Raw genomic sequence first — 16,154 nt, forward strand, 5'->3', positions numbered from 1 at the left:
GCGCGCCGCCCTAGAGCGTCCCCTCGAAGCCGCATGCGCGCGCGGGGAGGCCGGGCAGCGCGCGTGCGCAGAAGGGACGCCCCCTGGCCGCGAGGAGGAGGGTGGCGCTGGCGGCGAGCGGGGAGCCCGGACGGTGTGGCCGCTGCTGCTGCCGCCGCTATCATGCTCCGGTGCCGCGTGGCGCCCAGGCTGGTGCGGGCGCTCGGGCCGAGGTCGCGGGGCCGGACGGGCGCAGGTGAGCCTGCCAGCCAGCCAGCCAGCCTCAGTCTTCCCGTCGGGGAAATGGGCTCGTGCGCGGTGGGGGGCAAGAACCGGCCTCCCTGCAGGGAAGCGAGGAGGAGGAGGAGGAGGAAGCAGCCCGGCAGTGCCCCCGGGGGGTGGGGCGCGGGCGCGGGGAGACCCAGGCTGAAGTGCTGCTGCTGCTGCCGCCGCTGCTCTTCTGCCGAGGCGGCTTCCCAGCAAAGTCCTTCCCGCAGGCTGCATGGAAAAGTGGCCTCAACCAGGACAAGAAGAAGGCGACCCCCCCCCGACCCCCCCGCTCCCTCCCCGGCCACAAAGGGCTGGCAGGCTGCACTTTGCACCAGACTGCACACTTAGCTGGGGCTGGAGAGGGCCAGCTGCTCCCCGCATGCTCAGTGCAGCCGAGTCAAAGGCGCCGCTTGGTCCTCTTAGCAGGGTTCTGTAGGTCGTCGCCTCATGTGTGTCTCATGTTGAGAGCCTGGAAGTTGTGTGCTTATTGCAGAAGGGGCATATAAGGAAGGAGATCTCCTCGCCTTGAGTTTCAGGGCCCAGGGCAATCGCTAGGACTGAGGCTCCAAAGGATGGAATGGGCCGGGCGCTGTGTAACTGTCCAGGGTCAAGGCAGTCCTTGCTTGCAAGGGAGTAGCGGCTAAAATATGAGTCCAGTTTCTTGTTCTCAAGCTTTGCAAGGAAAGAGCTAGATCAGGACAACATTCCCAAATGAACTCGCTACGATGCAAATCTTATTAATCTGAGTGGAGCTCACGCTTCCAGCAAGTGTGCTCAGGACCACAGGGTTTTAGTGAGCTGTTTGTGCTGCTTCACATTCCTTGTTTTCTTGGGATTCCCCTTTCCTGAGTGAAGGAAACTAGTCCTGCTTCCCCAGTCTAAAAATTCAAATGTTTGTTTCTACATAATTAAAATATCGGAATCAAAATAGCCCAAATTGTGTGGTGTAGACATAGAACTGTATTTTTCCTTATTCTGACAACTCTTTGCTTATGCCCTAAAAGGTCTCTCTTGGCATAGACATGAGCACTCTAGTCTTGAGGGCAACATTTATTATTTTTCAAACTGATTGGGATTGCAGTCAGGATGACAGTCCCAGTGTTAATGTCAGATGAACAGGCCAGTGAGGAGAGCATGCAGCATAACTGGGTTGGCAAATATTAAAGTGCAGTGGATAAGGTCCACATGTCCGGAGGTACTGGTCCACCAAATGAATCATTTCAACAAGAGGTGACCAGCACTTTGCATGTTTGTACACTAAACTGGCTAGATGGTGTAGAAACTGGACAGTTGAGTGCTTGAAGGGATCTCCTTTCTAGAATCACACATTAATATTTAAGAGGGTTGGCCTTCTTGGCAACAGATGAGGAGGAGGCTGAGTCTGCAGGTGGAGTTAAATTAACACGCCTAAAATGCTTTGCACACTATAAATATGTTTATTTTAATGCATTTAAAGTATATATTTATCTATATCTATGTAAACCGCTTTGAGAACTCTGGTTGAAGAGCGGTATATAAATATTTGTCGTCGTACTATGTGTATCCTGTTATTTTGAGAACACGCAGCTTATTTCCTTGCAAATAGGTCCCAATCATTTTAGCACAGCTTCTTTGTGTGTTAGTAGCAACCAGTGTTCCCTGGCATGTGTACGTGTCCAGGCTCACAAGCTTTTTGATGTCCACTGAGTTAATTTTAGATCCCGCTCAGGTTGAATCAGGAAGGCCCCACTCTGAACGCAGGGGGTGCACACACACTGCCTTGATCCTGCCACCCAGAACGAAATCCATTGTGCAGACAGATGAAAACAGTTAGAGAGAACTCTGGTGGCAGCCTCTGTCTTCCTGTTTCCAGCCCAAGGCTGCAAAATGCAATTCGACCAAGAAAGGAACCCACTGGAGAGTGCTGCATTTCTCTCCTCTGACAGGCTGGTCCTGGGCAGAGTCAGGCACATACTTCTGCTCCAAACTGTTGGTCCGTCTAACTTGGCACTGTCTCACCGCAGTGGCGCCTGCCTGTTCAGCTTTTCCGTCAGGTCTTTCCCTAGTGCTGCCTTGAGATGCAGAGATCGAACCCGGGACCATCAGCGTGCCAAGCAAGCCACTGAAAGACCGCCACGTCCCACTGATTTCAGCAGCGCACCTGCAACTCTGCCCATGGTCAGACCAGTGTTCCCTCTAACAGGGATTCCCAGATGTTGTTGTCTACAATTCCCATAATCCCCAAGTAAAAGCCTTTGCAGCTGCAGATTCTGGGAGTTGTAGTCAAGAACATCTGAGAATCCCTGTTTGTGGAACGGGTTTTGTCCTGGGCGGCAACACCAAGGCAGTGTGTGTGCACCGTGGGCATTCAGAATGGGGCCTTCCTGATTCAACCTGAGCAGGATCTAAAATGAACTGAGTGGATCTCCAAAAACTTCTGAGCACACACACACCACACGTGCGCACACCTTAGAGGGAACTGTGCTGATGCGAATGTTCCACGGTGTGTTGAAACTGAGGGTCAGGGGCTCAGGAAGGTGAGTGCCAGTGTCTCAGCCCTGGGCTGAAGGGCTTCTTGGGCAAGTTGACTGTTCAGCGACAGCAAAGTGTCTGGGAGGTGCAGCACTGACCGCTCTCCCTCCCTCCCTCCCCAACTGTGTTTCCAGGCAACTTCTTCCAGCGATGGAAAGCTCCCTTAGAAGTGCCGCTGAGCAGACCCATGGCGAGCTCTGGTGTGCCGGGGGGAAGAGGCGAAAACGCGGTCCTGGCCTTCCTTGTGGGTTTGTCCACCTTCGGAGCCGGGGCCTATGTAAGTAGCAAGGCCTGGTGCCTGCTGAAAGGGCCTCCCGTCCTGTCCTGCGACCTGGCGGCGGCTGGTCGGCTGGTGCTCTTCTGGCTTCTCCTCTGGACTCTGCCTTTCCTTCCCCCGGGAGCGAGCCTCGGCCTGGCGCAGAGCTGACCTTTCCTCTGGGTCTTCTCTCGAGAGAAGGGCGCTCGCTCGGCCGGCATGCAGAAATCCACGGCCACCCCGCCTCTGATCTGGAGCTCTTGTCTTCCCTGCGGCATGTGGCTGGCGGGAGTCCTGGACCCCAAAGCTTCCCGGTCTCGGGCTGCAGGGTTCCGACAGAAGTGGGGTGGGTGGGGGTGAATACACTTGTTTAAGAAAGGTTGGCACCCTCTGCTACAAGCGATTTGGCTTTCTGTTCGCCAGCTCAGGGCGCCTACGGCAGTCTTGATGGGTGCTCCCAATCTGGGTCGCTTCTACTCCTTAGCAGTCCTCCGAGTCTGTTGGAAGCCGCTTTTGCTTGGGTTCCTAGAACACCGAGCAAAAGAGTTCTCAGCCGCAGCAGGATGCAACCTTCGCCGTTCGTTCTATAGACTGCCTTTCCTAAAACTCCCCCCAAGGCAGTTGACAAAAGTTAATGCAGTGAAGGTCCACCAGCTGGCATTGGACTATCCAGGCCGGTCCAGGCGCCTTCCTGCGGGCTGCGCCCAGCCACTGAGCACGAAGCCTCCCGTTTGGCTGTCTAGGTGTACAAGACGCTGCGAGAAGACAAGGAGCGCTACAGCGAACGCCTGGCGGGGATCAGCCAGCACTGCCAGCAGGACGCACAGCCCCCGCCAGGTAGGGGGCCGGGTGGGGCGGGGCGGGGCGGGCGGGCTCTCACAGCCCCAGAGATCTGCCGGCTGCTGCCTCCCAGGAAGGCGTTGGAGGGGAAGGGGGGGGCTGAGGCTCCCGGAGGCGACTTCTTGCCCGGAAGGCGGTGGGGCCAGAGGCAGGAGCATCCCGCCATCCTCTCCTGTGGCTGGCACCTGGCCCTGAGCTGTGGGGTGCGACACGCCCCCCCCCCCCCCCCCGCGCGCTGGGCACGGGCCAAGCTGCACCTTCTCTCTTTGCAGAAGCAGAGGCCGCCGCCCCCCCGAGCGCAGCAGGTGAGGCAGTGCCCAGAGACGGGCGGAGCGAGACGGGGTCCCCTGGTGCTCCTTGGACAAGGCGTGCTGGGAACCACACAGGGGCGCGGCTGCCAGCTGGGGCCCAGTCATTTGGTCTCTGTTTGGGGTCAGAAGGGAGGAGAGGCGCTTGGGGGCCCCCAGGGAAATCCTGCCCTCTTGAGGCCCCTGGCTTGGGGCCCTGGAATGCCCTGGATCCTGCGGGGGGGGGGGGTTGTTTTAAGTTGGCTTCACTCGAGCTGTGGATGCACAGCCTGGCTCTGCTTGGCTGGAGGGGGGCAGCAGCTGCCCGCCAGGGTTAGGGTCGTCGTCCTGGGGAGGGCGCCTGCCCTGTGCGTTCCAGTTCCTCTCCCACAGGCGGTGGCTGGAACCTGCCCTGCGGTCCTGTGATCGCTTGGCCTCCAGTTCACGCCAGGAAATGCTGTGCCTCGGCCGGCCCCGTTTTGTCTCCTGGGAGTGCGTCTCTGTCGGGGGGCCTCACGGTCTCCTTGGCTCTCTCCACTTGCAGCCCCAGAAACAGAAGCCGCCGCCGCCCCCCGCCCGGAGTGCCCGCCCCACGCGCCTTTCCTGCTCATTGGGGGCGGCACTGCTGCTTTCGCTGCCGCCAGGTCCATCCGGGCGAGGGATCCCGGGGCCAGGGTGAGTGGCAGGAGCGCCCGCTCCGCTCTGGACTCCGCCTGACTGCCGGTCCCGGGGCCTGCCTGAGTCCGGAGACAGAGACGGTTCTCTCCTTTGCCCCGCCTGAAAGGTGCTGATCGTGTCTGAAGATGCTGAGCTTCCGTACATGCGGCCTCCGCTTTCCAAAGAGCTCTGGTTTTCGGAAGACCCGGATGTCACGGACACGCTGCGGTTCCGGCAGTGGAATGGCAAAGAGCGGAGGTGGGTGGCCGGCCGGCCGGCTGGCTCCTCTTCCTCAGCCTTCTGGGGGCCCTCCCAGGTTTCCCTCCGAAAGACGCCCTGGAGAGGAGCTCTGGCCGCTGCTTGGTGCCCCGGTCCCCTTTGAGTCGGGTGTGGGGCGGAAGAGATCCCAGAAGGTCCCGTCAGAGCGCGGCGTGGGGCTTGGGATTCAGAGGCCTCTCTGCTTGGGCTGAATCCCACCCCCCGGCGGTCAGGGTCCTCTCGTTGTTTATGGGGTGCCCTCCGTCCCCAGCCAGGAGGGCTTGTGGCTTGAGGGCAAACCATTGGCCACTTTTCCGCTGGCCTCTCCCGGTGCCTGCTGGTAGCTGGGATGCCCGCAAGGGAAGCTAGGTGAGGTGCACCGGAGTCCGGCCTTGGCGGGTTTCCTTTGGATCTGGGGGCCAGAGCAGGGGCACGGGGCAGAGTTCTCAGGCTCGGGGGGGGGTCCAACGGGCTCAGCTGGGTCCCCTTTACAAGGAGCACCGAGAGAAACGGGGCTGTTGCCTGGGACCAAGGAAGCGCCTCTGAAAGGACTCTGCCCCTGGATATGCTGCTCTCGGCACCACAGTCTGCCGGGGCCGGGGGCTGGTCAGGCCTGGCCTAGGTCTGGCCCTGCAGGGCACTTAAGGAACATCTAGGAAGCTGCCACAGACTGAGTCAGACCCTGGGTCCAGCTAGCTCAGGATTGTCTGCACAGACGGGCAGCGGCTTCTCCCAGGGTGCAGGCAGGAGTCTCTCCCAGCCCTCCAGTCTTGGAGATGCTGCTGCCAGGGAGAAGGGAACTGGGGGCCTTCTGCATGACCTTTCTTTCATACGATGGGGTCCGTTTGCTCTGCTTCTGCTTCCTCTGGGTGAACCAACACCAAGAAGCACAAAATGGGCCCTTAAGGGCTGCCCTCTAAAGTGCACTTCACTGAGACTTCTTGAGGAGCAGAGGGAAATGCGTTGCCTGAAGAGCTACCTGTTGACCAGCTTCCGTAACGGTGGTCAGGACAGGCTTGGTGGGCCTCCTTGGGGGTTGAATTCCAGGGAGCGGGGCTGCCACCCAGAAGGCCCCGTTCCTGGCCGCTCTTTGCCTTGGAGCAGAGCTTGTGCAGAGGACAGTGACGTGTGTGGAGGCGTCGGTGGGGGGAGCAGCCCTTCAGGCAATGGCTGCTGACCCTGGAGGGTCTTGCTTCTGATCTTCTTCCCCGGCAGTATCTACTTCCAGCCCCCTTCCTTCTACGTTCCTGCCTGTGATCTGCCTTACACAGAGAATGGCGGAGTGGCCGTCCTCACTGGAAAGAAGGTTGGTGTGACATGGAGGAGCACGGGGCCAGGGGCTCCTTGATAGCTGGGCCAGACTGAGTGGCCCAAGGCAGAGGTGATGAGAGTAGGAGGGAGGCTGGTGGGCAGGAGGTCAGGAGGGAAGAAAGTTGCTCTTGGTCTTGCTTCCCAAGCCTGCTCCGCTCCAGACTCCTCATGTGGCTGCAGAAAACAGTCTCCATCTTGTTTGCTTATTTATAAACAAGATCCATCTCGTTTATTTGTTATTTCTCTGTGTAAACTGCCCTGAGCCATTTTTGGAAGGGCGGTATAGAAATTGAATCAATCATTCCGTCATAAATCAGTCCAGACCGTCTCTGCTCTGCAGGCTCCTCTATAAAAGGGGGTGTGAAAGTGGCCTCCTTGGAGTTGTTCAGCAAAACGCAAAACCAAAGCCAAAGAAGAGAACCAGGAAAGGGGGGCGGGGGCGTTGGTGGGCCTCCTGGCCAGTATAGCGGCGGTGAATGGCGCAGGGTGGAAGAGGCGGCTGCGTTGTCTGAGTAGTTGGCCCGTTGGGTTGGTTGCCGAGCAGAGGAGGAGAAGCTGCTGCTCTGAAACATCTTCAGGTGCTGATTTTCAGCCAAGATGTTCTCAAAGCAACTGGAAGAGGAGGAAGGCGGTGTGGAGCTGGTTCCCTGGCCCCAAAGGGCTTACAGTCTGGAAGGAAACGCAAGGGAGACCCCCGGCTTTGGGAAGGAGGCGAGGCTTGGGATGGATGCTCTCCCCCTGCCCCGCAGAGGAGGAAAGCGGCCGCTGGGCCCAGTTCGCAGCAGGGGTTAAAGGCTGTCCGCTTCAAAGTGCTTTTTTCAAAAAAAGAGGCATTTCCCCAGTATAAATGAAAACGAAAAGAAAGGGAAGGTGAAATACATTCCGGGGCTGCAGAGAGCTTACCCGGCGGGGGGTGGGGGTGGGGGTCAGCGCCGCCACCCAGCAGGAGATGTGAGCTTGTGTTTGTCTTGTAGGTGGTCCATATGGATGTCAGAGGCAACGTGGTGAAACTCAGTGATGGCACCGAGATCTCCTATGACAAATGCTTGATTGCCACCGGTGAGACCGAGCTCTCAAGCGTCTGCTGGTGGCTAAGTGGTGGGGCTGCCCAGTAGGCCCAGCTGCCGGAGAGCGCTGGAGTGTGATGCTTCTCTCTCTCTCTCTCTCTCTCTCTCTCTCGTGCCCGCAGGTGGTTCCCCGAGGAATCTCCCTGCGATTGAGAGGGCAGGCAGAGAGGTGCTGCAGAGGCTCACCCTGTTCCGGAAGGTGACCCTGGGGGGCCTTGCTCTGGAGGGTTCACCCCACAAGGGGCGATCAGATGCTGGGCCAGAGGGCAGCCCCCCTCCGTGGGGGAGCAGAGCTGCACTGGGCGCCTCCCCCGCTTGCTTGGAGGGCAGAGCCATGCCAGCTAGCCGGCGTTCCTGGCCCGGGGCTCCGAAGCTGATGTGCAGCCCTGGCTTGTGCAGCCCCCTTCAGAGGTCTCCCCTGGTCCCCAGGCGGGGGCCGCTTGGGCAAGGAAGCCTCCCAGGTGGGCATGGCCGTGTCCCGCTGGGCTGAGCTCCGTGCAGTCCTGGGAGGGGCCTTGCAGAGCACTCTTCGGGGCTCGGGGGGGTGGGGAGTGGTGCCGTGGGGCTCCAGAGGGCTCCCCTTCCCTTCCCGGAGGGCGCTGGGCAGGGCACAGCACTGCAAGGCCGGGGCGGCCCTCTCTCCGCACGGTGCTCGGGCCAAAGTGTCGCACAGGCCCAAGACACAGGCGGGGGCGGGGATGGCACGGAGGGTGGCTGGGGCCACCGCTGAGCCCCGGTCCTTGCACTGAGCGAGAACAGGGTGATGCTGTCAGCTGAGGGCAAGGACTGGTCCGTGAGGTGGAAAGGGGGGTCGCGGCGACGAGGAACGTGGACCTCCCTCCCTCCCTCCCTCCCCCTGCAGATCGAGGACTTCCGCGCGCTGGAGAAAATCGCTCGAGAAGTCAAGTCCATCACCATTATTGGCGGCGGCTTCCTGGGCAGCGAGCTGGCCTGTGCTTTGGGGCAGAAGGGTGAGTGTCCTGGAGACGGCGAGGGGCAGCAGTGGTGGGGCCTTATTCGGGAAACCCCCCCCCGTCCGGGCTGCCTGCTCCTGTGTCTCCTTCCTCCTTTGGCCTTGGTGGGGAGATGGAGTGTGGAGGGCCCAGAGGGGGGCGGAGGCCGAGGCTGGCCGCGGATTCGGGGTGCCCGACTGGCCTGTCAACGTGCAGCTCTGCCGAGCATGGAGCGGCTCCTGCCCAGCCCCTGCGGCCGCGGCTCCAAGGAGTGCACACGCAGGCTCTGCCCAGGCTGGGGCTCTGCCTCTGAGCAGCAGCCCTGCCCCACGGCTGCCCCTCGCACAGGCCAGCCTCCCCCGTCAGGGCGGCCACCGGAGGCCGTCCTCGGAGGCGGAGCGCCGTGCCGGCTTCCCCTTCCTCTGCGCTGGGCCTTGGCAGAGCCGAGGGGCCTCCCTGGCTGGGCCAGGAAGCTTCTCCTGGGGGCTTCGGCTGGCCCTTGGGCCCAGGCCCCCCCCTGCTGCTGCTCCGGGCCTGGAGGGGCCATCTGCGCTCTGGCCGCGGACCCGCCTCTTGGCCAGCCCCGAGGGGCCAGGAGCCCCGTGCAGAGCCCTGCAGCCTCTCTGGCCGCCAGGGGAGCCCCGTCCTTTGCCTCCTGCTTCTCCGCTTCATCAGATGTGGCTCTGCACGGTCTCCGTTTTCAGACTCCTTCCCTCTCGCGTGCCTTTGAGGGTTTCTCAGGCGGGCGGTTCTGCTTCCACAAGCACACTCCTGGGGTCGGAGCACGGAAGCTGCTGCCTGAGTCAGACGCCTGGCCCATCTAGCTCCCTGTTCTCTGCTCTGGCTGGCAGCAGCTCTCCAGGGCTTCCGGCAGGGGCCTTCCCCAGCCCTTGCCAGGGATGGATCCTGGGCCTTCTGCATGCCGAGCAGATGCTCTGGCAGTGAGCTGAGCGGCCCCATCCCCCGGAAGGCCGATCCTGCCCACTAAGCCGCCCCAATGCAAGCCGGGATGACTGCTGCTTCGCCAAGGGGACAAGCCGTGTTTGCTGCCACAAGCCTGACTCTCTGCCCTTCCTTGGACCAAAGCCTTGACCTTCGGAACGCAGGACCCTCGGCCCCCCCCCACGCCCCCTCGGCCAGGATTGTCTGCCCAGCCTGGCAGCGTCTCCTCCCAGCCCTACCTGGAGAGGAGGCGGCTGTTGCTGCTGCTGCCGCCGGGGGCCTTTTGCCTACCCAGCAGAGGCCCCTCCCCGGCAGCCCTGACCCAGCCGGCTGGCCTTGCTTGTGCCGCTGCTGCGTTGGAGGCCGAGCTCTTCCCCGCACCTGCCTGGCTGGCCCTTTCTGACGTGCCTGTCTGCTGGTGCCCTGGCCTGCTTCCCAGGCTTGGCCTGCTGTTTATTTTTTGAAGTCTATAGGCCTCGTGTTTGCGCCCAATGTGATTTACAGAAAACAGCAAAAAACCACAATGTCAACAGCAAGAGCAAAACAAGCAGCATGACTTAAACATAAATTATTTTTTTTTTAAAAGCCAGGCTAGCAGCAACTCCATGAGCAAAATGTATAAAAATAGCCAAGGAGCCCGACACCCACAGCCTTCTCGTAAGTCGGAGAAAGGAAATTGTCCCCCCGGTGAGATCCAGCGTAGTATCGTGATCAGAGTCTTGGACTGGGGACAAGGAGACCCGAGTTCAGATCTCCCGGCTCAGCCATGAAACTCGCTGGGTGACTCTGGGCCAGTCACTTCTCTCTCAACCTAGCCTACCTCACAGGGTGGTTGTGAGGATCAGCATAACCATGCGCAGCACTCCGGGCTCCTTGCAGGAAGAGCGGGACAGAAATGTAAAAATAAGTATAGAAATACATCATATGGGAGGCTGAGATGACCTTTAAGGGCCGAGCAGGTGTGTCTGGGGAAGGGTGCCGCCTTGGAGAAGGCCCTGCATCAGGTCTCCACCTGCCTGCCCTCTGCCTCTGAAGCGGAGGCCTCGGAAAGGTCCTTCGCTGGCCCCGGCCACTGAGCGATGCACAATTCCAGCCCAGCGCCTTGCCTCGTGCACTCTCCTCTAGCCTCAGAGGCGCTCTGCTTCCTTTTTGCAGCACAGTCCAGAGGCCTGGAGGTGATCCAGCTGTTCCCAGAGAACGGCAACATGGGTAAGGTCCTTCCCGAGTACCTGAGCAACTGGACGACCAACAAAGTGACGCGAGGTACGTGGGGCCTCTCTCTCCGCCTCCTGGTCTCCTCCGCCCCCACTGCGGCTCAGAGGGCAGCCCTTTGCACATCGGCTGAGGGCTCCCACTGGGGTGTGGCCGTGGCTTCTGTGTCACCTCAGCTCTGTTTTGTGGCGTGTGTGTGTGTGTGTGTGTGAGAGAGACATACCTGAGGCTTGAAAACCCAGCATCGGAAGCTGCCTTCTACTGAGTCAGGGATTGGTCTGTCTAGCTCAGCATCGTCTGCTCTGACTGGCAGCAGCTCTCCAGGATTTGGACGAGGCAGGGACTGAACCTGGGAGCTTCTGCTGCACCGCTGAGTGCCGGCCCTTTCCCTTCGGGATCTGGACCGCAGTGCCTCTTGGAGGACAGCCTGTCCTTCTCTGCCTGCCTCTGCTGCTACTGGGGAAACGGCCTGCAGGGCCCGTTGGTCCAAGCTGCAGGCAGGCTGCAAGTGGCTACTGCTTGCCCCGGCCCTTAGACGTCTCCCCTGTTTGACTTCCAGAGGGGGTGAACGTGATGTCCAACGCGGTGGTGAAATCTGTCTCCGTTGCTGGGAACCGGCTGCTCATCAAACTGAAAGACGGCAGGAAAGTGAGTGCCGTGCCGGTGGCTGGAGGGACCCCCCCGCCCCGCCCCCTCAGGGCAAGAGGCTCATGGCGGGCGCCTTTCCTGCTCCTGCTCAGGTGGAGACGGACCACATTGTGGCAGCTGTGGGCCTGGAGCCCAACGTGGAGCTGGCCAAGTCGGCCGGCCTGGAGGTGGACTCGGATTTCGGGGGCTTCAGGGTCAACGCCGAGCTGCAGGCCCGCTCCAATATCTGGGTGGTAAGTGGCAGGGGGGCAGGGGGGTCGGGGGTTCCCAGACCCTGCTGGATCAGGCCCAAGAAGGCCCGTCTAGACCAGCCTCTGCCTCTGGGGAGCCCACAGGCAAGAGATGAAGGCCTGACCTCCTTCCTGCTGTGGGCATTATTGGGAGGCCTCCTGCCTCTGTGCCCAGAACCCTCAGACTAGTAGCCATGGCTAGCCCTGTCCTCCATGAATTGGCCTATGCCCCTCTTGAAGCCATCCACGCTGGTGGCCACCACCACATCCAGTGGCAGAGAATTCCATAGATGGATTACGTGAAAAAGTACTTCCTTTTGCCCTAAACTGCCTTGCAAGCAGTTTCATGGAATGAACCTTGGTTCTCGGGGTGTGAGAAGTGGGGGGGGGGATTTCTCTCTGTCCACTCTTTTCATACCATGCATCATTTTAGACACCTCTATTGTGTCCCCCACTTGGTCGTCTTTTTCTAAACTAAAAAGCCCCAGACGTTGCAGCCTGGCTCATAGACTTGGCCCCTGAGCAACTTGGTTGCCCTCTTCTGCGCCTTTTCCAGTTCTAGAATGTCCCTTTTGCCATACGGTGACCAGAATTGTGCACAATACTGCAGATGTTGCCTCACCATAGAGCTATACAAAAATGGCCATGGCCTTTGGCTGGGGATTCTGGGAGTTGTAGTCAAAACATCTGGAAGTCCCTGTCACAGGGGCAGTTCTTTATTTGCTTGGCTGCTGGAAATGGAAAGCTGGTGTGTGTGGGGGTGTTTATATGTATGCTTGCTCAGTCCTAGAGTTATGACTGGTGTCATGGGATGTGGCGGTGTGCTTGAAATTCGGAGAATCTGAGGTTTCTTTTTAAGCTTCTAGTCCTCATGATAGAAGAAGTCCTGTCTCCCCCCCCCCCCCGCCCGAAATACCCTTGGCTAACTGCTGAGAAATCCAAAAGGTGGGTTAGCTGGGACAGCCCCATCCCCCTTGGCCTCACTCCCTGGCCTCCTCCACGTACGGACTCAAAATGCCAAGAGCGAAGGCCACCGTGGGGCTGGCGTTTCCTGTCTGATTCTCGCTGTTGCTCCTCTCTCAGGCGGGGGACGCGGCTTGCTTCTACGACATCAAGCTCGGCCGGCGACGTGTGGAGCACCACGACCACGCTGTGGTGAGCGGGAGGCTGGCCGGAGAAAACATGACGGGGGCGGCCAAGCCCTATTGGCACCAGTCCATGTTCTGGTGAGTGTGGACTCTCCTGCTCCTCCTCCCCGCCGGCCCGGTCCCGCTAGCACCACGCGGAGGAGAAGGCCGTTCTCTCCATGCGCTTCTGCACTTTGCCCAGCGCCCGGGGTCTCCCGTGAAGGCCTTCGTGGAAGGCGTGGACAGAGCGCCGGGATGTGGAGGCCTCCCGGCACGTCCTACTGCTGTGCATACCCATAGATGGCTTCCCCTGTAAAGCTCTTGGGAGAGGGCTCTGTCCGCAGAGGCCCTCCCAGGACTGAGGGAAGCACGGTCGTGTGCAGAGCGCCGCTCAGTGGGGAACCACGGAGATCTCTGCTTCAGTGATTTGGGGGGAACGGGCCTCTTCAGCGGCACAGAGCTTCGGTGCCAGGCCTGGGATGCACAACCCCTCTCCAAGCGCCAACAGAGCTGGCTTGGCCCAGAGGTCCAGTCTAGACGCGGTGCCTGTGGCTTGGCCGCCCTCTGGGGCATGCTCTCCCCCCGCCCCGCCCCCAGTGCGTAGAGCAGGCCTTGTACACGTCCCCGTGGAGCCTTGGCCCCCATAGAGGCTGCTGTGAGAGGCAGGTGCCCTTATTCTGCAGAAGTCATGCTGCCGCCTTCAGCATCCTCAACATCTCCTAGTTAAAACAGAAAGCAAGTTCTTGCCCATTCAGGGGGAGGGAGGGAGGGGCTGCCTGAGCGTTTCTGGAGAAGTCTCGGAAGCTGGTCGGATCTCCAGTGGGCAGGGCTTCTGGGAGGAGTGGAAGCAGAAAGCCTGGGCCCGTGCTTCATTCAGAGCGGTTTTCCTGGCACCAGCGAGTGGTACTTCAAAACAGGACTTATTGTAATGTTGTGCTCCTGAAAATGCAGCTCTCTGGGCTGCAAGAGTGAGCTTTGGAGTCGTAGGACGAGGCCTCTGGGCGCAGGTGCCCGCCTTCCTCTGTCCCTGAAACCACCTCCATCTGGTTCTTAGGAGCGACCTGGGCCCTGACGTCGGCTACGAAGCCATTGGCCTTGTGGACAGCAGCTTGCCCACTGTGGGGGTCTTTGCTAAAGCAACAGCAAAGGACACCCCCAGATCTGCAACGGAGCAGTCAGGTGAGTCTCTGCGTCACCTCCCCGGCTGGGGCAGCAGTTCAGGGCCGAAGAAGGCAACCGATCCGGTGCTGGAAGAGGCCAGTGTTGTGCGGAGCTGACCCGGCTCGTGCCCTGCTCTGGGAAGCCATTCGGTGGGGCTCCCTTTGGCGGTGCTCCTGGCCAGCAAGGGCTGCCGGCTCCTTTCGTCCTTAAGCCAGGCCCACCCGTCTCGGCCACTGCCACCCGCTCAGGCTGCCCTTGGGCAACCTCGACCCTCCCAGAGATGGAAGACGGGCAACGGCACTGTTGCCCTTGCCGCTTGCCTTCTTGCTCTGTCCCTGGACTCACTTGGCACAGAGCGGGGTTTGGGTCACAGTGCAGAGAGGGATGCATTTCCGCCAGCGTCTCCTCTCTGGAGGACATTCCGGCCGGGCCGCACGGCCATTCCTCTGACAACATGGATGGAATTGGGGAGCAGTGCTGCGCCAGAGGCCCCCCTTCAGTTCCGCTCCAGACTGTGCCCCCTGTGGGCTTTGGGCCCCCGACTGTAGCCTCAGGTGGGAGGAGGTGTCGTCGTCCCCTCCAGGCAGGGCTTGCCTTCTCAGCGCTGCAGCTGACCTCTTCCGCCTGCGTTTCAAGCAGTCGAGCGCCGATTTGCTCTTGGGCAGATGCACGCACTTGTGCGAACAGAGTGGCACAATGGAGGGCCATGGCTTCCAGCGGCCACCCAGCGTGCAACCCTTTTTGTGACCTTGTGTGAGGGCAGGCAGGCTTTGTCAAAAGTGAAAAGGCAGGAGGGCGTCAGCCCGCATCTTCCTCCGGGCAACGCTGGGACCGCCGTGTCTGATCCGGCGTGGAGGGAGACCCCAGGAGGCCCTGACTGTGTGTGTGTGTGTGTGTGTCTGCACCTGTGCTTACTGCAGGAACTGGGATCCGCTCCGAGAGCGAAACGGAGACAGAAGCCTCTGAGCTCAAGGTCTCGGCGGCCTCCCCTTCCAGCCCGCAGGCGCCACAGCAGGGAGAGGACTATGGGAAAGGCGTCGTTTTCTACCTCAGGGATAAAGTGGTGGTGGGGGTCGTCTTGTGGAACGTCTTCAACCGGATGCCAATTGCGCGAAAGGTCAGCGGCTGCTGGCAGAGCAAACCTGTCTCCGGCCTGGGCCACACCGTGCCGGGGAAGGGGCCTCAGCCTTGCTCCAGGGCGATCCCAGCCTGGGGGAGGGAGCGTTGGGCAACCCCGAGTTCAGGCAACGCGTATTCCAGCCCGTGGGACTCATTGCCACACCGTGATCTGTTGGCACTTGGCATACGTGGGTTTTAGAAGAGAGTTGAGACAAGACCGGCTCAGTGGAGGCCGAATGGCACCCTCCTCCATATCCAGGGGCCACTCCAGGGTGCCTTGAGCTGCTGGGCTTCTGGTGGCTGGACAGTGCCTTTCCCCTGCCTCGGGCTTCCTCCCCCACCGGACACTTTGCCTGCCGCTCCTCCTGCTCCTATTTGTAAGGCTGGCTGTGTTTAAGGTCTCAGCACCAGCAAGTGCAAAGACAGTTCCGCGCCTGCCGTGGGCTTCTTTTGGCTAACGGGATGTTTCCTCCTTGCAGATCATCAAGGATGGGGAAGAACATGCGGATCTCAACGAAGTTGCAAAACTCTTCAACATCCACGAGGACTGAGGCCCCCCCTTTCCCGCCCGCTGACTGGGTTGCGTTTGCAGATGGAGGGGAGGCTGCGGGCCGTGTGGATGTTTGGGATGGCCCAGAGCTCTCCTTGCACCGTGAATAAAACCAGATTAATGTCTAAATGAAATCGAGGCCTGGCAGCCTCTCTTGGGTGAGGGAGAAGGGAGGAGCTCGGAGCCCGCGGCAGGGCCCTTGCGGAAAGGCCACTGGAGCCTGCACCCCACCCCACCCCCGTTTGCCCCCCTTGCTGGAGAAAGCAAAGCCTGAAGTCCCAGGGCGTGTGTCCCCCACCCACCCCCCACCGAGCAGTTGCCTTTGGAAGGGCAGCCTGGCTGGTGGCTCTATGCACACTGCCCGAATGGAAGACCCCCCCCACACACACACACCCTCCTGCTGCAGAGCCCCACATGCTGCCTGGCCTCGTGGAGGGGGTGCTGGAGGAGAGCAGCGCTGGCTTCGCCCCACGGCTCGATGGCGTCTCAGAAGCGGAGCTCACCCGGCCCAGTCTAGGGCAGGGCGGTGCAGCCTCCGCTCCCCTCACCCCGGCGCTGGGAATGATGGGCACTGTAGTCCCCCAGCAGCTGGCTGGCTGGCTCTTAGCATGCAGCACCCTGGCCACGGGCCTGGTTGCCGTCCCAGCCCACCATCTCTTGGGGGAGCAGAAGTCAGGCCCCTTCTGTCCTGGGGCCAGCAAAGGGTCTTTGCACAAGCTCTTGCTTGCTGCCCCGGGGGGGGGGGGTCCTGCCACAAATGGAGGGTGGTGTGTTCT

The 16,154-nt window shown here is 60.6% G+C and overlaps 1 protein-coding gene across 1 annotated transcript; it reads left to right on the forward strand.

The window, feature by feature from the left end:
* The first annotated feature begins 18 nt into the window (after nucleotides 1–18).
* On the forward strand, nucleotides 19–15,512 carry AIFM1 (apoptosis inducing factor mitochondria associated 1). The gene is made up of 17 exons (XM_053273394.1): nucleotides 19–235; nucleotides 2,895–3,037; nucleotides 3,760–3,853; nucleotides 4,129–4,161; nucleotides 4,688–4,818; nucleotides 4,928–5,058; nucleotides 6,274–6,364; nucleotides 7,344–7,428; nucleotides 7,559–7,635; nucleotides 8,299–8,407; nucleotides 10,487–10,594; nucleotides 11,103–11,191; nucleotides 11,284–11,424; nucleotides 12,505–12,647; nucleotides 13,603–13,727; nucleotides 14,630–14,826; nucleotides 15,308–15,512. Exons 1-17 carry the CDS (start codon nucleotides 34–36, stop codon nucleotides 15,377–15,379), a joined length of 1,971 nt encoding a protein of 656 aa, XP_053129369.1. The 5' UTR covers nucleotides 19–33; the 3' UTR covers nucleotides 15,380–15,512.
* Nucleotides 15,513–16,154: the final 642 nt, after the last annotated feature.

The sequence above is a fragment of the Hemicordylus capensis genome, chromosome 11 (genome assembly GCF_027244095.1).
Source record: "Hemicordylus capensis ecotype Gifberg chromosome 11, rHemCap1.1.pri, whole genome shotgun sequence".
Taxonomy (NCBI): domain Eukaryota; kingdom Metazoa; phylum Chordata; class Lepidosauria; order Squamata; family Cordylidae; genus Hemicordylus; species Hemicordylus capensis.

Excerpts from the sequence above, each read along its gene's own strand:
- AIFM1 (XM_053273394.1), top strand. The coding sequence starts at position 34 with ATGCGCGCGCGGGGAGGCCGGGCAGCGCGCGTGCGCAGAAGGGACGCC. Across the intron at positions 8,408-10,486 it reads CTGTGCTTTGGGGCAGAAGG|CACAGTCCAGAGGCCTGGAG; the intron begins GTGAGTGTCCTG and ends TCCTTTTTGCAG. Across the intron at positions 14,827-15,307 it reads GGATGCCAATTGCGCGAAAG|ATCATCAAGGATGGGGAAGA; the intron begins GTCAGCGGCTGC and ends TCCTCCTTGCAG.